At 35.6% G+C, this 24,878-nt stretch overlaps 1 protein-coding gene across 1 annotated transcript in view; it reads right to left on the bottom strand.

The window, feature by feature from the left end:
- Positions 1 to 7,332: 7,332 nt before the first annotated feature.
- The window catches only part of RAB21 (RAB21, member RAS oncogene family), a 43,542-nt gene continuing 25,996 nt past the window's right edge, over positions 7,333 to 24,878 (bottom strand). Inside the window, exon 7 of the mRNA XM_022571508.3 lies at positions 7,333 to 23,547. Coding sequence (XP_022427216.1) covers positions 23,405 to 23,547 — 143 coding nt within the window. The 3' untranslated portion in view covers positions 7,333 to 23,404. The remainder of the gene's footprint in view (positions 23,548 to 24,878) is intronic.

Below are 24,878 nucleotides of genomic sequence, written 5' to 3'. Positions count from 1 at the left end.
CCCGTATTCCTTGGCTCATGGCCCCCTATTTCCATCTTCAAAACTAGCAATATTCCATCTCTCTGCAATCTCTGCATCTCTAATCTTTCTTCCTTAGTCACATCTCCCCCTGAAAGGTTCTCCGTGTAAGGACTCATGGGATTAGATTAAGCCCACCTGTATAATTCTTGACAGTCTCCCCATCACAAGGTCCATACCTTTAATCACATCAACAAAGTACCTTCGCTGTGTAAAGTAACATATTCTTGAGGTTCTGGGGACTAGGGCATATCTTTGGGAGGCAGTTGTTCTTCCTATCACACACATCAACAGACATTTCACTAAAGAAGAAATAAAGATGGCAAAATGAGCACCTAAAAGATGATCAACTTCATTAATCATTAGGGAAATGCAATCTAAAGCCATAATGAGGTATCACTACATACTTATTAGAATGGCTAAAATAAAAAATAGTGGTAACACCAAACCTTATAAGGAGGTGGAGAAACTGGATCACTAATACATTGCTGGTGGGAATATAAAATGGTACAATCACTCTGGAAAATACTTTGACAGTTTCTTATAAAACTAAACATACACTTACCATATGACCCAGCAATTGTACCCTTGGGCGTTTATCCCAGGGAAATGAAAACTATGCACATACAAAAACGCGTACATTGGACTTCCCTGGCGGCGCAGTGGTTGAGAATTCGCCTGCCAATGCAGGGGACATAGGTTCGATCCCTGGTCCGGGAAGATCCCACATGCCACGGAGCAACTAAGCCCGTGCAACACAACTACTGAACCTGCACTGTAGAGCCTGTGTGCCACAAGTACTTAGCCCACATGCCTAGAGCCCATGTTAGCAACGAGAAAAGCCACCACAATAAGAAGCCCATGCACCGCAATGAAGAGTAGCCCCCGCTCGCTGCAACTAGAGAAAGCCTACGCACAGCAACGAAGACCCAACGCAGCCAAAAATAAAATTTAAAATAAACTAAAAACTTGTACATTAATATTCATGGAAGCCTTATTTGTAATAGCCAAAGCTGGAAACATCCCAAGTGTCCTTTAACAGATGAATGATGAAACAAACTGTGGCATATCCATACCATGGAATACTACACAGCAATAAAGATGAATGAACTATTGATATATGCAACAACTTGAATGGATCAAGAGAATTATGCTGAATGAAAAAAAAATCAATCCCAAAATGGTTACATGCTACATGATTGCATCTATATAATATTCTTGAAATAGCAAAATTATAGATATGGAAAACAGATTAGTATTTCCAGGGGTTAGTGATTAGGGAGGAAGGAAAAAGGGAGGGGAGTAGCTATAGAGGGATAGCAAAAGGAAGCTTTGTGGTGATGGAACAGTTCTGTTATCTTGGTCATAGTGATAGTTACATGAATCTACATGTGATAAAGTTGCATATTCAAGTCACTATTCACACACGTATACAAATAAGTGCATGTACAACTGGTGAAATCTAGTACATTCTGTGGATTGTATCAAAGTCAATTTCCTAGTTCTGATATTGTACTACAGTTATATAAATATTATCATTGGGAAAAAGTGGGTGAAAGGTATATGGAAATTCCCTGTACGATTTTTTGCAAATTTCCAAAGTTTATATGTATATTAGATATTTTTTAATTCAGTTGTATATTTTCACAGGTATATCAATTAGGATGCCTTTGGCTGCAAGTAGCAAACAATTCAAATAAAAATGTATAAAATTAGTGGATTTTGTTTTGTCTTACATAGCAAAAATTCAAAAGATAATCAGGGTTGATTAACTCACCACCTCAACTTGGTCATCAAAGACCCAGCCTCTTGCTGTATTTCTGCTCTTTCATTTTCAGAATGTTGACTTTTGTCCTAAAACTGTCCACTGAATCTCAAAATGGCTACAGCAGTCCCATTAATCACATCTTTCTACAAAAACATGCAAAGGCCAGAAGAAAGTTTCTTTCATGGATTCCTTTTTTAAGGCTAATGAAAAGACCTCAGGAGTTGCCCTCTCAAACCATATTGGCCAGAATTGCATCTCATTCTCATTCCTAAATTGTATGGCTCTGGAAATGTAGTAGGGCCCTGAATATACGGCTTTCAATATCAGAAAGCAGTTAGCAACCAGTTAGCGGTTCCCTTTAAAAGAAAAAGGGAAAAATGGCTGTTGGGTAGACAGCCTATATGTCTGCAACACCATATGTACAGCTGGGATTGAAAAATTTGTTTAACCCTTAGGCAATTGAAAAGTAATAGCTCTATAGTTATCCGTTATATCTAAGGCCACTGTCATCTCCCCCATGAATAACTGCAACAACTGCCTTGTACTCCCTACCTAAAATATTGTTCCCTTCTAATCCTTTCCCCACAATGAAGCTCAGTGATCTTCTTAATCTTTTTTAATTATTTATTTATTTTGGCTGCACTGCTGGGTCTTTGTTGCAGCGCACATGCTTCTCTAGTTGCAGCACCCGGGCTCTCTAGTTGCTGCATGCAGGCTCTAGAGCATGCGGGCTCAGTAGTTGCAGTGCGTGGGCTTAGTTGCAATATGTAGGATCTTAGTTCCCCAATCAGGGATTGAACCCAGGACCACTGCGTTGGGAGAGTCTTAACCACTGTACCACCAGGGAAGTCCCAATCTTCTTAATCTTCTTAAACTTCTAATGACCCCAAGCTATTTAGGTTCTCTGAACCCTATGCTATTTCTTCCTTTGCTGATGGCTGGCATGCCCTTGCTTTCCATTTCCAAACCTATGCATTTCAACTAGGAAATGGCTCCTCATCCTTTAAGAGTCAACCAGGATATCAATCTTTCTCCTGGAAGGCTTCTCCACAATTCTTCGTCATAGCAGTGATACGGAAAAGAGTCTCTACTGATAGAATTGTAAGAGGGAGCTAGAAAAGCAATAAAGAGCAATTGAAAAACTAAACAAAAACTTCAAACCCGAGGCATGGTTATATATAAGGAGTTTGTGAGTGTCAATTGTTTGTATCTCAGTGACAGCCTGTACATACCATAATTTTTTCTCTGATGTTATGATGCTTTGGAAATGAAAGACCTGTTACATATATATATATATATATATATATATACACACACATATATATTGAAAGACCTGTTAGGCAAACAATAAAAAATAGCTTCCCAAACTGCTGATTATTCATAAAATGTTTCCATTTATTTCAGAATCATAACATTGCTAACTATTGAGAAATGGAGTTATTGTTGAAGCCTGAGGAGGTATTCTTGTTTTCTCCTGTCAAGGCACATATTACCCAGTATCAAATGTTTCCTTCTCAGCTTCATTGCTAACCCACTCACATTTTTCTCTCCTTTAATGTGTCATGGAGCTTCATGCTGTTAAATGCTTTAAAAAAAAACTATTTATAAAATGAAGAAAGAAAACAGGAAATTTATAAGCTATTTGGGGAGAAAAAGGAATATCAATGTAATTAATAATCATTTAAATTACATTGGTATGAATGTACAGCATTTCTCTTTTGTACTCTGATGAAGCTAATGGAAAACAAAACTAGCAAATTCAAATATATGCATAAATTGAGCCCTTGAAAATAACAGTTGTCACAGTCTACTATTCCATCCAAAGTTCCAGGGGGTATGCTTCTCTGCAAAAGGTGTTAAGGCATTATATGTGAATGTTCCCTACAAACAGCATGTGTGTGCATAATTAGTGTACTTTCTCTTACTTCATGCCCCCAACCTTGAGTCAATATTAAACATTAAGAAAAGACATACAGTATACATGGAACCTGATTCAATTAGCTGATAGATTCAGGAATCATACCTTCTAATCCTGTTATTGGGATTTAAGAATGTTTGGAGCCAACTACTTAAGTGAACTATTTGGTTTCCTTACCTGTTAAGGGCATAAAGGATAAAAGAGAAAAAACAAAAAGCCCTAAAGATCTACAGTGCAGATTCTAAACCAAACACCAAACTCCTAGGAGTATAAGAGGAATTCCACTTTCTACTTTAAGCAATTTGTATTGTCTGAAATTTTAAAAGTCAGTTTATTTTTTCCCCCTCATTGTTAGAAAGTTCTTGTATTATACTGAAATTGGATTTCCTGGTATCAGTGGAGGCTGGTAATATATGAAGGCAATCTCGGGTAAATCCTTACCAGCAATATGACTCTGGGCAAGTGATTTAATCTTCTGATATTTGTTCCGCCAGCCTGTCAGTAGTTTAATCTGACAGTGCAATGATATATAAGATCCTGAACTTGTGTTCCTATGAATCAGAAGCCTTGCAGCTTAACTGGAACAGAGCCACCAGATGCCACACAAACCAGTAGGAAGTCCAAACTAGAAATCTGGATGAATTGCTGGAGGCCAAGCATGGACCAGCTCCAGAGTGTGAACCTTCTGGGGGCTGTAGCCATAGGCGGGGGTTACCATCCTCCTGCTGACTTCTTGTAAGAACCCCACCAGGCTCCCATAGCATTGGAGGATTGGGAGAATCCACAGAAAGCCACCCCTCTCTACGACACTGGCTCTATATTACTTTCAAAATCATCAAACAATCAGAATATTTTAAAGACACTATGCCTGGTGATTCTGTATGTATCTTTTTTTAATGAGGAGAATCAAGAAATTCAAGCCTCCAAACACTCCCTTTATTCTATACAAAAAAAATTTGAATATTTTACTTGAAGAGTTGGATATCATAGTAAAAATTTCCAAATAATTGATTTAGTTCTTCAGATATTCACTACTCATATTTTCTTAGTGCCTATTCTGTTAATATGCTGTGCTAGGAACCATGGGAATCAAGAACACATGGGAGAAGCCCTGAAGAGGATCATTTAGGAACAGATTCAAGAGAAGTGCTGCCACTTAACTGTTGTGTAACATTTGACAAATCAACCAATCTCTAAGTTAGGGGTTACAGTAAAACACAGGGACTGAGTTAGATGATTTCTCCATCCCTGTGTTAGATTGCGAAAATACCCACAATTATCTATCCCTTCCTGTATGCATGCCTTTTTACAAGGTCTCTTTGCAGCTCCTGGAATCAAAAGGTGGGATATATTTCCTTACCCCTTGAATCTGAGCTACACTTGTGACTTGCTTTGGCAAGGAACGAAGAGCACTAGAAATTTATCTTTTGTATATAGGGTTTCAAAAAAAGAGGAAATGTATCCTTCTGAACTCCTCAAAGCACCACAAGACCTATTACTAAAGCAAAGCTATAACTAGCAGTTACTTCAGTAAGGGAGACCACTACCTGACAGAATCTTAGCAGTGTGTCAGAAGGGGGAAGTCAGAAATGGAATATTTATAGGACTTTGGATTCTGAGTTCAAGTGGTTTAAAATGGGTCGTTCAAGGCAAAGAGCTGATTGGGATCAGGCAAATTTGCGATATAATTGTTCAAAATTTAGTGGACAAAGAGAAGGGAGGATATTGAAGTGATTCTTGTCACTTGTCATAAGTATAAATTGTTGTAAATACTTGAAAGCTAATTGCAGAAGTGAGCAGTCTACTGTCTCAGATAAACTGATCTGTAGGGTTTTCTAAAGTGAAATTATTTATTGTTTACAGCAGTATCCATTCCAGGCAAAATTTCCTCAAATAGCTAAGTCAATTTGACAAAGGTGGTCTATAATCTTATCTAAGTCATATTTCCACAGATTCTGAATTCTTAATCCATTTCAACTTTATGGGCATAAAATTATTGATAATATCTTCTTGTTATCTTTTATATTTCTAATGTAACTATAGTTATATTTTATCATTCATTATATTACTTATATGTGCTTACCTTTTTCCTTGAAAAAATTTCCAAAAGTTTTTCTATTTTAAGATTTTCATAGAACTAATTTCTGAACTTGTTTTTTCTCTTTATGGTATCTTGGTTTTCTCTTTCATTGAACTCTGCTTTTATATTTTTAATCTCCTTCCTTCTACTCGCTTTGGGATTTATTCTATTGTTCCTTTTCTAATTTCTTAAGTTTAAACTTTATCTTATTACTATTCAGCCTTGTCTCTTTTCTAGTACAAACCTTAAATCTATAAATTCCTAAAAGAACCACTTCTGCTGCATTTCATGAGTTTTGGTATGTAGTATTTTCATTTATCATTCAACTCTAAGTATTTTTTAGTTTACAATATGATTTCTTCTTTGACCCATAATTATTTTACATGTGTTTTTAAAATTTTCATATTGGGTATTTTATTTTTATTCATACTTTCTTCCAGCATTATTTAGATATAATTGACATATAACATTGTGTAAGTTTAAGATGTATGTGTTGATTTGATACATATATATTGCAAAATGGTTACGACAGTAGCATTAGTTAATACCTCACATCACCTCATGTAGTAGCCATTTTTTTGTGGTGAGAACACTTAAGATCTACTTTCTCAGCAACTTTCAATTATATAAAAGTGTTAACTATAGTTAACTGTATTGTTAACTATAATCACCACATTGCATGTTAGATTCCCAGAATTTATCCATCTTTTAACTGGAAGTTTGAAGCTGTTGACCTAAAATCTCTCCAATTCCCCCAACTTCCAGCCCCTAGAAACAACCATTCTACTCTGTTTCTAAGAGTGTGGCTATTTTAGATTCCACATATAAGTGATATCATATAGTATTTGTCTTTGTCTGGCTTACTTCACTTGGCATAATGTCTTCAGGGTCCATCCATGCTGTCACAAATGGCAGTATTTCCTTCTTTCTCATGGATGTATATTTATATCCCCATATCTTCTTTATCCATTAAACTCTAGATAGACAGTTAGGTTGTTTCCAAATTTTACCTATTGTGAATAATGCTGCATTGACTGTGGAAGTGCAGATATCTCTTCAACATACTGATTTCATTTCCTTTGGAGATATACCCAGAAGTGAGATTGCTGGATCAAATGTAGTTTATTTTTAATTTTTTGAGGAACCTCCATACACTTTTCCATAGTAGCTGTACCAATTTACATTCCAACAACAGTGCACAAGGGTTCCCTTTTCTCCACATCCTCGCCAACACTTGCTATGTCTTGTAATTTTGATGACAGCCATTGAAACAGGTGTGAGGCAATATCTTATTGTGCTTTTGATTTGTATTTTCCTGATGATTGGTGGTGTGGAGCATCTTTTGATCAATGATGTTGTACATCTTTTCATGTACTTGTTGGCTGTTTGTTTTCTTTGGAAAATGTCCGTTTAGTTCCTCAGCCCATTTTTTAATGAGATTGGATTTTTTTCCTATAGAGCTGTATGAGTTATTTATATATTTTGGATATTAACCCCTTATGAAATATATAATTTACAAATATTTTCTCCCATTCCATAGGTTGGGAATTTTGTTGATTGTTTCCTTTGCTGTGGAGAAGCTTTTTAGTTTGATGTAGTCCCCACTTGTCTATTTTTGCTTTTGTTGCTTGTACTCTTGGAGCCATATCCAAAAAATCCTTGCCAAGACCAATAATAAGGAGATTTTCCCTATGTTTTCTTCTAGGAGTTTTATAGTTTCAGGTCTTATATTTACATATTTAATTCATTTAAAGTTAGTTTTTGTGAGTAGTGTAAGATAGGGGCTCAGTTTCATTCTTTTGCATATGAATACCCAGTTTTCCCAACATCATTTATTAAATTGACTATCCTCTGCCCATTGAGTATTCTTGGCTTGCTTGTCAAATATTAGTTGACCGTATATGTGTGGGTTTATTTCTGGGCTCTCTGATTCTATTCCATTCTTCTACATGTTGATTTTTATGCCAGTACCACACTGTCTTGGTTTCTATAGCTTTGTATTATAGTTTGTAATCAGACGAGATCGGGCACGTTCAGGGTGGTATGGTCATAGACTATAGTGTTTAATCAGGAAGTGTGAGGCTTCCAGCTTTGTTCTTCTTTCTCAGAATTGCTTTGGCTATTTGGGATCTTTTGTGGTTCCATAAAAATTTTAGGATTGTTTTTTCTATTTCTGTGAAAAATGATATTGGGATTTTGATAGGGATTGCATTGAGTTTATATGTGGCTTTGGGTAGTGTGGGCATTTTAACAGTGTTAATTCTTTCAATCTATGAACACAGTATGTCTTTCCATTTACTTGTATCTCCTTCAATTTTTTTCATCAAAGTCCTGTAGAAAAACAAATTAAGCCCATAGTAGAAGGAAAGAAATAACGTATCAGAGCAAAAATAGATAAAATAGAAAATAGAAAAAATGAGCAAAACTAGGAGATAGTTTTTTGTAAAAACCAACAAAATAGCCAATCCCTTAGCTAGACTAAGAAAAAAAGAAAGAAGACTCAAATAAATAAAATCAAAAAGGAAAGAAGAAACATTACAACTGATGCTTCAGAAATAAAAAGATCATAAGACAATTATAAACAATTATATACCAAAAAATTGTTTAACATAGAAGAAATCAATAAATTCCTAGAAACATACAACCTACCAAGATTAAATCTTGAAGAAATAGAAAGTCTGAACAGATCTATAACTAGTAAGAAGATTGAATCAAAAACCTCCCAACAAAGAAAAGCTTAGAACCACATGGCTTCGATGGTGAATTCTACCAATACTTAAAGAAGAACAATGCCAATCTATCTCAAACAATTCCAAAAAATTGAAGAAGAGGGAGCACTTCCAAACTCATGTTATTAGGCCATGATACCAAAGCCAGACAAAGACACCACAAGAAAAGAAAACTACAGGCCAATATCCCTGATGAATATAGACACAAAAATCCTCCACAAAATACTATCCAGTACATGAAAAGAATCATACACCATGATCAAGCACTGGCTCAACATACGAAAATCAGTTAATGTGATACACCACAGTATCAGAATAAATGATAAAAATCACATGATTTTCTCAATTGATGAATAAGAAGTATTTAACAAAATTCAATACACTTTCATAATAAAATCTCTCAACAAACTAGAAATAAGGAAATTACATCAACATAATAAAAGCCATAAATTAGAAGCCCACAGATAACATTATACACAATGGTAAAAAACTGAAAGCTTTTCCTCTAAGATCAGGCGCAAGGTACAGATGCCCACTTTTATTCAACATAGTACTGGAAGTTCTAGTGAGAGCACTAGGCAAGAAAAAGAAATAAAAGTCGTCAAAACTGGAAAGGAAAAAGTAAAATTGTCCCCGTTTGAAAACAATATAATCTTATATTTAGAAAACTCTAAGCATTCCATAAAAAAACTTAGAACTATTAAATGAATTAAGTAACAGTACAGGATACAAAACGAACACATAAAAATCAATTGTGCTTCTATACACTAACAACAAACTATCTGAAAAATAAAATAGGAGACAATCGCATTTACAGTAGCATCAAAATCAATAAAATGCTTGGAATAAACTAAACTAAGGAGGTGAATGATTTGCATACTGAAAACTACAAAATATTGATGAAAGAAATTAAACAAGACACAAATAAATGGAAAGCTATGCCATGTTCATTAACTGAAATACTTAATATTGTTAAAATGTTCATACTGCCCAGAGCCATCTGTAGATTCAATGCAATCCTTATCAAAATTCCATTGGCATTTTTTTTACAGAAATAGAAAAAAATTCTAAAATTCATATGGAACCACAAAAGACTTCAAATAGCCAAATCAATACTGAGAAGGAAGAATGAAGCTGAAGGCCTCACACTTTCCAGTTTCAAAATATATTACAATACAAAGCTACAGTAATCAAAGCAGTATGGTACTGGCAAAAAGATAGACATATAGACAAATGGAACAGAATAGAGAGCTCAGAAATAAATCCACACATATAAGATCAACTCATCTTCAACAAGGTCCCAAAAATATGCAATGGGGAAAACATAGTTTCTTAAATGGTTATGGGAAAACTGGATATCCACATGCAAAAGAACGAAGTTGTAGTCTTATCTTACACCATATACAAAAATTAACTCAAAATGGATTAAAGACTTTAGACATAGACCTGAAACTAACATTTTTAGAAGAATGCATAGGAGAAGAGCTTCATGACATTGGTCTTGGCAACGCTTTCATGGAAACAAAAACAAAAATAAACAAGTGGAACTACATCAGACTAAAAAACTTCTGAACAATGAAATGTTCATTGTTCATTGTCAATGAAAAGCTTCTGAAAAAGCAATGCAAACAACAGAGTGAAAAGGCAACCAATGGGATGGGAGAAAATATTTGTGAATCATATGTCTGAAAAGAGGTTAATCTCCAAAATATATACGTACTAGAACTTAATGTTTTTTTTAAATGACAACAAATTTTTAATGGACTCGAATAGACAATCCTCCAAAGAAGACATACAAAAGTCCAACAGGTATATGAGAAAATGATCATTGTTATTATTCCTCAGGGAAATGCAAATTAAAACCACAATAAGATATCACCTCACACCTGGCATGATGTCTATTATCAATAAAAACCAAAAGGCAACAAATGTTGGTGGAGAAATTGGAACTCTTGCACACTGTTTTTGGGAATGCAAAATGGTACAGCTGCTATGGGAAACGGTATGGAGAGTACTCAAAAAATTCAAAACAGAATTATCATAAGATCCAGAAATCCCGCTACTGGGTATTTATCTAAAGAATTTCAGTCAGCATCTTGAATAGATATTGGCACTCCAGTGTTCACTGCAGTGCTGTTCACAATAGCCAAGACATGGACACAAACTAAATGTCCATCAGTAGATAAGTTGATACAGAAAATGTGGCATATACATACAATGAATACTAGTCAGCCTTAAAAAAGAAGGAAATCTGAAATATGTGACAACATGGATGAGCTTTGAGAACATTATTCTAAGTGAAGTAAGCCAGTCACAGAAAAACAAATACTTCACAATTCTACTCATATGAGTATCTAAAATAGTCAAATTCATAGAATCAAATAGTAGAATAGTGGTTGCCAGGGACTGGTGGGGTGGGGGGTAAACAGGGAGCTTTTAATCAATGAGCAAAAAGTGTCAGTCAAGCAAGAGAAATAAGCTCTAGAGATGTGACTATACAACACTGTACTTATAGTCAACAAAAATGTATACTTCAAAATTTGTCAAGAGTGTAGATCTCATGTCAAATGTTGTTACCCCCCCACACACACACAAAGTAAAACAGAGGATATGCATACTCTACAACCCAGAAGTCCCACTTCTAAATATATTCCCTAGTGAATCCTCCACGTGTATGAAGAGTCATGTGCAAGAATGTTCACTACAGCATAATTTGTAGTAGTAAAAACCTATAAACAACCTGAATGATCACCAGGGAGAGAATGTCTGTGGAATGCCATATGGCAATTCAAATGAATAAACTAGAGCATTTGTATTAGTATGAGTATGAGTATTATTTTTAAAATTTTAATTTAAAGAATATTTTTGAAATGTTTTCCAAAAATCCATGGCTCATTTACTTTTATGCACTGCTTGAAAATTAGTCATTTTTGTCTTTTTCATCTTTAAATGAATCCTCTTTACTTCTTACAATGTCCTTCTCTTTTCATTTGTTAAGATATAATTTTATTGCTGTTATAACAGGAAGAACAATACTTGTTTCCTGCCTTGTTACAGGATTGTATTTCCATTCACAAATTTGTCATGGTATATTAAAACACAAATGAGGTAGCTATAATCAATGGCAGTGGAACTCTAAAATACAATTACAGTGCTTCACAATTCGACTGGAAATGACAGATTGTAATTTGGATTACAGTGTGTTACAATTAATGCTAAATTGCCAACAGCGAATACATTTAACCTCCCTTCACACTTGTAATCAGTCAAGCATGAGATAAAGCATATCAGGGAACACAAATCATTACAAAATAAAAAGTACAGGCACTTGAGAAAGAAATAATGCAATATCCATTTCTGTTAAAGTCAACTTTCATTTAATGCTTTTGTTTTGGAATGTAAAAGGCAATTCTTGTGATAAACCATTTCATCAAATATACTCTCAAGAACCAGTTAATCTGAAAGAAAAAAAACTTCTAATATATTTTATGAAAATAGCTTACTCTTTACAAAGGACTAGATATAACTTATCCTTCTTTATTTTTTTAACATCTTTATTGGAGGATAACTGCTTTAAAATGGTGTGTTAGTTTCTGCTTTATAACAAAGTGAATCAGTTATACATATACATATGTCCCCATATCTCTTCCCTCTTGTGTCTCCCTCCCTCCCACCCTCCCTATCCCACCCCTCTAGGTGGTCACAAAGTACCGAGTTGATCTCCCTGTGCTATGTGGCTGCTTGCCACTAGCTATCTATTTTACGTTTGATAGTGTATATATGTCCATGCCACTTTCTCACTTTGTCCCAGCTTACCCTTCCCCATCCCCGTATCCTCAAGTCCATTCTCTAGTAGGTCTGTCTTTATTCCCGTCTTGCCCCTAGGTTCTTCAGAACTTTTGTTTTTGTTTTTTTTAGATTCCATATATATGTGTTAGCATACAGTATTTCTTTTCTCTTTCTGACTTACTTCACTCTGTATGACAGACTCTAGGTCCATCCACCTCACTACAAATAACTCAGTTTCATTTCTTTTTATGGCTGAGTAATATTCCATTGTATACATGTGCCACATCTTTATCCATTCATCTGTTGATGGACACTTAGCTTGCTTCCATGTCCTGGCTATTGTAAATAGAGCTGCAATGAACATTTTGGTACATGACTCTTTTTGAATTATGGTTTTCTCAGGGTATACGCGCAGTAGTGGGATTGCTGGGTCGTATGGTAGTTCTATTTTTAGTTTTTTAAGGAACGTCCATACTGTTCTCCATAGTGGCTGTATCAATTTACATTCCCACCAACAGTGCAAGAGGGTTCCTTTTTCTCCACACCCTCACCAGCATTTATTGTTTCTAGATTTTTTGATGATGGCCATTCTAACGGGTGTGAGATGATATCTCATTGTACTTTTGATGTGCATTTCTCTAATGATTAAGGATGTTGAGCATTCTTTCATGTGTTTGTTGGCAATCTGTACATCTTCTTTGGAGAAATGTCTATTTAGGTCTTCTACACATTTTTGGATTGGGTTTTTTTTTGATATTGAGCTGCATGAGCTGCTTGTAAATTTTGGAGATTGTTTGTCATTTACAAATATTTTCTCCCATTCTGAGGGCTGTCTTTTCATGTTGTTTATGGTTTCCTTTGCTGTGCAAAAGCTTTTAAGTTTCATTAGGTCCCATTTGTTTGTTTTTATTTCCATTTCTCTATGAGGTGGGTCAAAAAGGACCGTGCTGTGATTTATATCATAGAGTGTTCTGCCTATATTTTCCTCTAAGAGTTTTATAGCATCTGGCCTTACATTTAGGTCTTTAATCCATTTTGAGCTTATTTTTGTGTATGGAGTTAGGGAGTGTTCTAATTTCATTCTTTTACATGTAGCTGTCCAGTTTTCCCAGCACCACTTATTGAAGAGGCTGTCTTTTCTCCACTGTATATTCTTGCCTCCTTTATCAAAGATAAGGTGACCATATGTGTGTGGGTTTACCTCTGGGCTTTCTGTCCTGTTCCATTGATCTATATTTCTGTTTTTGTGCCAGTACCATACTGTCTTGATTACTGTAGCTTTGTATTATAGTCTGAAGTCAGGGAGCCTGATTCCTCCAGCTCCTTTTTCTTTCTCAGGATTGCTTTGGCTATTCGGGGTCTTTTGTGTTTCCATACAAATTGTGAACTTTTTTGTTCTAGTTCTGTGAAAAATGCCAGTGGTAGTTTGATAGGGATTGAATTGAATCTGTAGATTGCTTTGGGTAGTAGAGTCATTTTCACAATGTTGATTCTTCCAATCCAAGAACATGGTATATCTCTCCATCTACTTGTATCATCTTTAATTTCTTTCATCAGTGTCTTATAATTTTCTGCATACAGGTCTTTCGTCTCCTTAGGTAGGTTTATTCGTAGATATTTTATTCTTTTTGTTGCAATGGTAAATGGGAATTTTTTCTTAATGTCACTTTCAGATTTTTCATCATTAGTGTATAGGAATGCCAGAGATTTCTGTGCATTAATTTTGTATCCTGCTACTTTACCAAATTCATTGATTAGCTCTCGTAGTTTTCTGGTAGCATCTTTAGATTCTCTACGTATAGTATCATGTCATCTGCAAACAGTGACAGCTTTACTTCTTCTTTTCCTATTTGGATTCCTTTTATTTCTTTTTCTTCTCTGATTGCTGTGGCTAAAACTTCCAAAACTATGTTGAATAATAGTGGTGAGAGTGAGCAACCTTGCCTTGTTCCTGATTTTAGTGGAAATGGTTTCAGTTTTTCACCATTGACGACGATGTTGGCTGTGGGTTTGTCATATATGGCCTTTATTATGTTGAGGAAAGTTCCCTCTATGCCTACTTTCTGGAGGGTTTTTATCATAAATGGGTGTTGAATTTTGTTGAAAGCTTTCTCTGCATCTATTGAGATCGTATGGTTTTTCTCCTTCAGTTTGTTAATATGGTGTATGTATCACATTGATTGATTTGCGTATATTGAAGAATCCTTGCATTCCTGGGATAAACACCACTTGATCGTGGTTTATGATGCTTTTAATGTGCTGTTGGATTCTGTTTGCTAGTATTTTGTTGAGGATTTTTGCATCTATGTTCATCAGTGATATTGGCCTGTAGTTTTGTTTGTGACATCTTTGTCTGGTTTTGGTATAAGGGTGATGGTGGCCTTGTAGAATGAGTTTGGGAGTGTTCCTCCCTCTGCTACATTTTGTAAGAGTTTGAGAAGGATAGGTGTTAGCTCTTCTCTAAATGTTTGATAGAATTCGCCTGTGAAGCCTTCTGGTCCTGGGCTTTGGTTTGTTGGAAATTTTTTTGTTTTTTTTTGCGGTACGCAGGCCTCTCACTGTTGTGACCTCTCCCGTTGCAGAGCATAGGCTCCGGACGCGCAGGCTCAGCGGCCATGGCTCACGGGCCCAGCCGCTCCGCGGCATGTGGGATCTTCCCGGACCCGGGCACGAACCCGTGTCCCCTGCATCGGCAGGTGGACTCTCAACCACTGTGCCACCAAGGAAGCCCTCAACACCACAACTCTTGAACTTTAGCTCTTAGTTCTGCATTTAAGAAAATTCCCCCTCCCCCACCCCCATATTTTAGAATTATAACCTTGTTAAGCATTCCATAGATGAGAACTGCTTATATATGGTGATTATTTTGTAAATAATTCTACATCCAGTTAATAATTTTTTACATTTTTGATTGGAAGAGGCAGCAGCACAGCTGTAGTTGTGGCAAAACAGTGAACCAAATGTTGAGGAATTAGGACTGTCAAATGTCAACCTCAAGGCAACATACCAAAGATAGGTTCTCACTAAATTAACAATGCCATACCTGACAACCTTCAATAAAGCTCATCCAGGATTATATCCTTAATAAATAAATTTCTTGTGCCACTACTGTTGGCCTTAAGATCTTTGATATGGAGGAACTACTAAATGCCACTTCTTCAGCTAAAGAACATTTTCAGGTTTAAAAACGGCAATATGGGGAGGGGGGAGCTTACATTGTATTGTTTTTGGACAAGAGGAATAACTTTGTCACCCCGGAGACAGCCAAAAGTCCTCAAAGCATCTTCTTCTTACTATATAGTTTTTCCTTTATAGGCTTTTTACATTTTGAAGGGTTGTCACTAGATTAAAAGTATTCACCTTTTGTGAATTAGTGCAGATGAATTAATGCAGATGAATAGAAGTTACTTCTTGATAACTGGTTCATGGAATAGTTTTTTTAAAAAAAAACAAAACAATGATTTCCCTCTATTTTCTTCCCAAAAGGACCAAGAAGGGACCTGGATAATTTAACTTTAAAAATACACTGTAGGGCTTCCCTGGTGGCACAGTGGTTGGGGGTCCGCCTGCCGATGCAGGGGACACAGGTTCGTGCCCTGGTCCGGGAGGATCCCTTGTGCCGCGGAGCGGCTGGGCCCGTGGGCCATGGCCGCTGGGCCTGTGCGTCCGGAGCCTGTGCTCCGCGGCGGGAGAGGCCACAACGGTGGGAGGCCCGCGTACCGCAAAAAAAAAAACAACACTGTAATATCAAAAATATTCTTAAAAGGTACTTGAACGATTATTAGGAAATCCTGATATTCATTAAGCTATCTTTCTGGCCTATATCTTCAATTTCAGGTAGGAAAAAGGCAACCCATACTCTCAAATTGGAAAGTGCCTTTAGAAATACATGTTGTATCATGTTACGGTCCCCAAATGAGCCTACTATGACTCAGAAATGGATTGTGTCCTGGGTTACTATCTGGCAACAAGGCAACATCTGTCAAAGGCAAAGAAAAAAATATAGTTGCTTTTTTAAATGCATTTTTTTCTAGATTAAAAAAAAAGCAGCCATGTAAACAAGCAAAAGGCATCTGTTTCTTCAGTGCTACAAGAAAATTTGGAAAAACATTTTGGACTTGAGGATCATTTAATTGCCACTTGAGGCTAGAAAACAAGTTATTCTATTTTAATCTGGCTTGAAAATGTATCATTTTGCAATACTCAAAATCAGTCTGGTCAGCTTTACGTCAAATTCACTATCAACTTCAACTACTGTCATTATAATTACTGCACCTGACAAGTTTGACTGGTATATATCTATGTGATCAAATACAGAATGTGAACATGTGTGTTTGGCTGACCTCATATCCACAGATAAACTATCTACATCCTAGACTATGAGCAATGGTAATCAGTTCCCCATCTCCAAGCTCTCACTGTAAAGGAAGTCTGGTTCCCCTGTGTATGTTCTGGGCACTCAATTAATGAATGAAATTGATAGAACAGTCATGATGAGCAGAACATCTTTTAAATTCTTTTAAATACCATATGGAAACAATTAACAAAATCATGTAAACTTGTGCTTAACTTGCTTTCTGAATTATTTTCACTAAAAGTCAAATATGAATAAATTTGTTGTTCTGGAGCACATACATTTAACTTTGTGTCACAGCACTCACATGCTAAGCTATAGCCTTGACAGTGCAGAGAAGTACTCATAAATTGCTGAGGACACTGCAATGCTCCCCAAGCAGGAAAATATACCAAGAGAATGAGCCAACCCAGAATTACATGGGTATCAAGGACTTTGGACTTCCTCACCCCTTTTTCCGAGCACCATTTCCACAGGGGGCAGAAACTGAAAATTTGATTTGACTTCCCCAGAATGCTACAGTTACTCCTTAAGCTTAATTTACAATAAACATAAAACATCTTAAGAGTCAGGTAGTTAACTTCTAGTTCAAGAAATGTTACCATTGATTTAACTTTCTTTAAAAAGGTATGATTCTGGGCTTCCCTGGTGGCACAGTGGTTAAGAATCTGCCTGCCAATGCAGGGGACACGGGTTCGGGCCCTGGTCCGGGAAGATCCCACATGCCACGGAGCAACTAAGCCCGTGTGCTATTAACTACTGAGCCTGCGCTCTAGAGCCCGCGAGCCACAACTACTGAACCCGTGTGCCACAACTACTGAAGCCCATGCACCTACAGCCCATGCTCCACAACGAGAAGCCACTGCAACGAGAAGCCACTGCAATGAGAAGCCTGCACACCCCAATGAAGAGTAGCCCCTGCTCGCCGCAACTAGAGAAAGCCCGTGTGCAGCAACGAAGACCCAACACAGCCAAAAATAAATAAATAAAATTAATTTTTTTAAAAAAAGGTATGATTCAGGTTTGTTCTTGGAAAGTTGGTCAGTTGATTGAGGACAGAATTTGACATAGGGTAGAAATTGCTTTCAGGGAATTGAAATTTTATAAAGGCCAAATATAAATTAAAACATTTATATATGAGATACAGACACATACCAAATTGTTAACAATCCCTCTAAAGAGGGATGTGAGATGGTGGGGAGACATCTGAAGAGGGACTTTCATTTTTTATTATATATTAAAGGCACAGATCAAACAAGTCTTAATTTTTGGTAGCATGAAGTCTTGTGTTACGTAACTGCTCAAAGTTGTATAGACTCGTTTTAGTTTGCCCTGTCCTCTTTTCCTATCAACTATACCTTCCCTCTTTTTCCTTCTTCCCTCAAGTAAAAACCTATTCTGAATAAAGAAAAATCTGCTAAATTCCTGAATTTTATATATTAGTCAGTCAACAGGGGGCCAAAAGTAAAATACTTCAAATGAATTGTAGGCAGATGCCTTTCTAATTTCCTGACTCACATGCTTAAAAGAGACCCTGGCTCTGTCTAGGGTAAGCACTGGCTGGCATTTAAATTCTATGATTCCAGTGAACTCCACCTAATTGACCAGATTCCTTTGGGGAAGTTTTTTTCTTTTAGGCCACGTGGCATGTGGGACCCCAGTTCCCCCACCAAGGATCAAACCCATGCCCCGTGCCTTGGGAGCATGGACTCCTAACCAATGGACAGCCAGGGAAGTCCCTGGGGAAGGTTTTATGGAGAGTCAGAAGTTATATAAAAAGGCAAAATACACCCAAAGAGATTTGGGAGAAATGAAAGTGTATATATTCACATAAGAGCTCCTAGACATATTGGTAAGAAAAAAAGCAAGTTGCAAAACATATGCATAGTAAGACACAATTTATGTAAAAATTTTAAATGCACAAAATTATGTATTTCTATAGGTAAATATATATGTATATAAATGCATAAAGAAAAGGTGATTGAAGAGTATACACTATAGAGCAATAGTTACCATTTGGGAGGGGGTACACTAGGGGCACTTCTATAATAATCTGTATTTTTAATTTTTTCCTAGAATATAGTCTTACTTAGGTAATTAAACACAAACTGAGGAACTTTTATACTTCTAGGAAGTACTACATAAGATGGTTTCCTTAAAAGAGCTTGCTACCACTGAAGATACAGTTTAGCAAATACCACTGTTCTGTTTTTCAACATCATCATACTTTATCCCTGCTGTCCCTCACCTTTCTCTCATTGCTCTACATAAGTTCAAATTTAAGGAAATCATATTAGTTTTTTTTTTTTTTTTTTGCATATTAGCTTTTTCTTGAGTATTTGATAATAAATGATTCAGTTGCCAGGAAGTATCAAAATCAAAGTGAGAACTGATTCATTGGGAATAAAGGTCATTTAAGTAGGCAGGCTCATCCTTTGGCTTTAATGTAATGTACTTGGAAATATGTGCAGTATTCTGGAGAGGACGAGATGCTTTAAGATAAGATTCTTTCTGGGTGGGCCATGTAACATGCCATGTTCATTATCTACTGCAGAAAGGTTAACACTCAAAAGCACACTCGGCTTCCTTAGAAAACAGATGATATATAAATCCCAGATAGCCCAAGCAGTGCTAAAGATCTATCAAAGTGATATTTGTTTAGAAGCAAAGTACTTTTGCTTAAAATTGGAAACTCTTAAGAGTATTTCTAAATTTTTCTCATTACATATGATTAATACTAAAATACTTACATTTAGGAAAGTTTGCTCAGAATTGTAATTAATTTGTTTTCTTGAAAAGGGAAAAGCCATCCAAGTCAGATGTAGGTGTAGCATGAATTTTAGTCCACAACACCAAATATATTCCTCTGTTTGGTTGATAAAAAACTACAGAACAGCAACTTACTACAATCAATGCCTACTATGAAATCAAATAAATGTGTTATGTTCAATGAATCCCAGCTTTTAATTATTAAAATCTAGGTAATGCATTTTATAATTTAGAAAAGAATACTTAAGGATTTACTTAGTCTCTATATCTTTAGAAATTACTGTAAGGCTCTTGCTGGTCATTACTATCTAAACCCTTTTCTAGAAGATCTCAACATTTTAAATGGTCACAAATTATGTAATCCCTCTTTGTCACACTAAAAAGACTGTGAAAACTATAATGGCAAACAGAAGTCAAAAGATAAATTTCAAAAGTCAAAGGCACAAGTCAAACCCTTCTAGACATAAGTGGTAATTATAAATGTAAGTTATATTATCTGAAAATAATATAAGATCAATGATCTAGACCCCTGGTAGCATTTATAATATAGAAAATTGCAAATTATGTATTAAAAGAAATAAACAGTATAACAATTCATTTTTTAATGTTCTAAATATTTGGCACAATGCATAACTTGCCTTATTTAGAAACCATCTGATAAAAGTAATGTAGTCTTTTAAATGATTTTAAAAATTGTCAGGTTGTAGAATTTCCTATCTACCTTTCATTCTACTTCTTACTACCCTCCTTGTCTATTTCTCAAATTTTACTTTTTCTTACTGAAAATCTAAAAATGAAATATCATTCTTCTGTTATTTTAATGCCAAATAAAAAGTAATCACTAATAATATATGGCTAATATTTTTTAAAAGATTTCAATTTAGCTGTAACAGCCACAGCTTTAGGCTATTTTCAGGAGATAACCCCAGAAGAAAAGAAATTCAAACACTCATTTCATATGGTAATGTGATGCTTGTTTCTTTTCAGATTACTGTTTACCCCAAAATTGTTGCAATATATTTAAAAACAATAATCTTCCTCTATAATCACAACGCAAAACAAGAAGCAGAATACGCATCATTACAGAAACAGTGATTGTATACTTTAAATATTCAGATACCTTCTTAATGACTATCTTAAACCAATTTTTAATTATATATACGAAGAGTATACACTTACTAGTTGAAAAATATATTGGTTCTATCTACCTACTACTTTTAATACACAACATGATAACTTGTGTCTTCTTCCTAATAGCACAATTATAAGGACAGGAACACAAAAGATAGGTATTAGAAAGGTGAAGAAAGTATCAGAAAAACTTCCTCAGCCTTGGTTTATCATTTTTTTATCTTTCCTTTGTATACATGCTGCAATTGATTGGTCCTCTTTCATTACCCTTTCACCCTATTCCTATCTAAAGACCTTCTAGGCTTCAGAGCAAGGTCAGGTATACATATTATCTATTGTTGCTACTGAATTAGTTTAAATTACAGGTTAAAAAAAGAAGAATGAAACGCTTGAGGTTAAGAAGGGTACATAGAGGGCTTCCCTGGTGGTGTAGTGGTTGAGAGTCCACCTGCCGATGGAGGGGACGCGGGTTCGTGCCCCGGTCCGTGAGATCCCACATGCTGCGGAGCGGTTGGGCCCGTGAGCCATGGCCGCTGAGCCTGCGCGTCCGGAGCCTGTGCTCCGCAACGGGAGAGACCACAACAGTGAGAGGCCCGCGTACCGCAAAAAAAAAGAAAGGTACATAGAAACCAAAGAAGAGTAAAGAAAAAATAAATAAAACAAAACATCGAGAGTGGTTGTACCATATCAATAATTATCTGGCAACTCTGGAGCAGAGGTTTCTATCTGGACTTTATATCATTAATATAGGGTCAAAAATCGAGAGTACAACTCTCCAATTATCAGGCTTTATGATTTTATTTTTTGGAATAAAGCTCAATTTCATGTCTAATTAGTTTTAAAAACATACTTCACTCCAATGGAGAAGAGCTTCTTTCCCATCTGCATCTACAACAGTAGAAATGACAAGGCTTTCTTTACTACCACTGAAAGAACCAGGAGGGCAAAAACAATTTTTTCTTTTATCTGTACTCATGATTTCCCCTGCCTCCCTCCACCTCCTGCACAAACAGTAACTTCACAGGAAACCAAGAGACTACACAGACAATTTTAGCTTATCTTCCTGAAGACTCTTTCCACTCCGCCCTCTCTAAACACACACAGTGGAGAAGCAGTGGGTTGAGTTTGACAAGGACAATAATTAAGGAAGGTAAAATGAAGCCTTATAGAATACTTAATACTAAGTTAAAATTCTAATATCATAACATCAAGGTGTCAATTTATTCAACTTTAACCCATCTAGGAAAGTTACTTCTTTAGTAACTATAACCTCATTATATTCTTTTAATTGCTCATGCTAACAACTTTATTGTATACTATTGCATCTTATAAGAAGTAAATTCAGGGACCATTCCATTTTATCTTAGACATAACATTTACTAGTTTTCCAAGCATGACAGAAATGGAAAAATATATATATTAGAACAAGAACAATTTGTTAATTTCCACAATTTGTGTTCCTCCTATGAGCAGTGCCTGATTCTATCAGTCCTATGCTTAAAGAAAGAAAAAAAAAAAAACTTAATGAGAGACTAATTTACAAAGTATACAAGAATATAATTTTATAATAAATCTTTCCAGTGTTCGTTATAACTTCATTACATGAAATGTTTCCCTTCAAAGAAACTCAGAAGGATAGCTCTTATAAAATGAAACAAAGCTTTCTGTGTTCATCTCTGGCAAGCAGTGACCAGAAACAGCTTGCTCACAAAGGATCTAAAAGTGCTGCCTGTGGAGGAGAAACTACCACTAACATGCTGTATGAATGAGTCTTGGTGAGTGGCTACTATCTGAGACTTCTTCCTCTCTTCTCCTACCAATGAGTCCATCTCACATAAAGCCTAATAGAAAACTAAAGCCTTGTAGCAGTGAAACTCAGCATGCTCCACTCAAATACTTCTAAGGTAACCATTCTAAAGCAAAATTAGCAGAAGTCATCTCTTTTATCCAAACAAAAAAACCAGAAAACAAAAAACAAACAAAAAAAACCCCCCACAAAAGAACAACAAAAAAAAACCCACCCAAACCAAAAGGCAAATGCTGTTGCTCAATCATTAGATGGATTTACAGAGGCAAAAAATGTGACAACAGCAATAATTCAAGTAAAGTATATGAGAAAATTTAAACACGCCACTTCCAAGTTAAGACAAAAGTGAAGGGGAGCTATGATCAGAGTCAAAAAGCTTAGACATTATCACCAAATGTTAATTCACTTTACAGTCATCAATGAGACTACTGTATATATTTTTGCACCTTGCGCTTGTAAAAGCAGATAAAATATTTAATATGTAATTTACAATGTATTTTATCAGCTCAGCATACAGGATGAATATAGATTATATCAAAGTGTAGTAGACAGTTAGGGGCCTGTGCAAACCCTGCAAAAATAGTACTTCAGGTATCTGCTAATTTTAAAAAAAAGAAAACAAAAACAGTTTGCTGTTTAGAAGTGATACAATTCAAACTACCACAAAATACAAAGGACTGCAAAAATGTATACCATTCCAACAACATATATAAGTTATTAAATAAAGATTTGATTTAAAAGAATATAAATGAAGCCTTTAAGTAGGTCTTTTCTACATGCATATTACTCCTTGTTAAAGAAAAAAAATATGTAAAAAGGCCATTGGTAACTGCTTTGTTAACATGTGTAGAAAATGCCAATTCTCTGGTCACGAACCCCACTAAGTTTAGCACTTAAGGTCTCTGCAGTGTTATAAACGTAATTTAAAATACTGTTAACTCTCTAATTCCATTGGTAAAATAATGTGACTTGGAATATGGCAGTCTTTGTGTTGAGGGCAAGGATCCACAGTTTGTTTTTTTATTCCTTAGGGGTGAACAGTTATCCAGAAGAACAGCACCCTCCGCCACCGCTCTGGGCTTGAGGTTCATCATCAATAATTTGTACACCTCGCCTTGCGGCTCCTGGTTGACTGGAGCCATTGCCTTTTGCCCTTTCATCCACTTGTGCCATTTCTATCATCCCTAAGAGAGGGAGAAAGCAGAAATTATTTATGACCACAATTGGCGTTTTCTGTTTCTATAATTTCAGTTTACTACCATGATAGCTATTTCTGACTTTCAACCAACAAGGAAACTAGATAAAATTAATAGCAAGCGTACTTGTCCAGTTGTATAACAGCCACAGTGACATCACCAGAGAAAAAAAGTTTTTGATTTAAACAAATGACTGTATACAAGTGTCATCCTTAAGATTTTCCAAGTATACTTAGAAATACGTCAAAGAAGGTCAAATTGTTCCAAGTACAAGCAATATTTAGGGTACAAGATTTATTCTTCAGTAAGTCATGTAAACTTTTAACCAAATAACATTTGAAAGAACAAAAGAGTTTAAGATGAAAGAGAAAGAACAAAGCTGGAGGACTCACATTATCTGATTTAAAGATACAGTAGAAGTTGCTCGAATGATGACAGTGAGATACTGGTGATTGTGTGGTCCAGTACAATCTTTTCAAGAGACAGTACTGGAACTGGACATTTACATGTAAAAAATAGAAGTTCAATCTATACTTCCCACCATATGAGAAAATTAACAAAAAATTAATTACAGACTTAAATGTAAAACAAATTTCTAGAAGAAAACACAGGAGGAAATCTCTGTAGAAGAAAATCTTTATGACTTTGAGTTACCAAAAGTTTCTCATGTAAGACAAAAAAACATGACTCATACAGAAAACCTGATAAATCAGACCTCATTAAAATTTAGAACTTCAGCTCTTTGAGAGACAGTTAAGAAAAATGAGAATATAAGACACAGACTAGGAGTAAATAGCTGCAAAATACATATCTGAAAAGATGAGGAAAGAAAAGAGAGTCCTTAAAACAGAATAAGGTTTCTTAAACTTGGGTCCAGAGATTGCTCTTGAACAATGGTTTCCAAATTGAGGTATACGGGATAATCCACTGAGGTAAAATTAGAAAAACGTTCAATTTATTTTTCCTTAACCTTTCAAAATTTCTCTTTTTTTAATGTATATTTTACAATATGGAAAATCATAAGTACTTATACATGTTCTATAATTTTTAAAATAAACGTATAGAGAATATTCAATTCTTTTATATAAAGATATGATATATAACATTTATAAGCCACTGATCTAGAACCTCAGTACTCAAAGTATGGTCTGAGTACTAGTGTCATTACCGCTTGGGTGTCTGTTAGTAAAGAGAAGCTCAGGCCCACATCAGACCCGTTTTATCAAATTATGCATTTTAACAAGATCTCCTAGTGACTGATATGTACACCAGTGGTTCTCAAATTTCAGTATGCATCAGAATCATAACGAGGGGTTAAA

This window comes from Delphinapterus leucas, chromosome 11, assembly GCF_059928025.1.
Source record: "Delphinapterus leucas isolate spDelLeu-1000000601 "Yukka" chromosome 11, BTC_Dleu_Yukka2, whole genome shotgun sequence".
In the NCBI taxonomy this organism is placed as follows: Eukaryota; Metazoa; Chordata; class Mammalia; order Artiodactyla; family Monodontidae; genus Delphinapterus; species Delphinapterus leucas.
The sequence above is the reverse complement of the archived record's forward strand: the minus strand, read 5'-3'. Positions and strand labels throughout refer to the sequence as shown.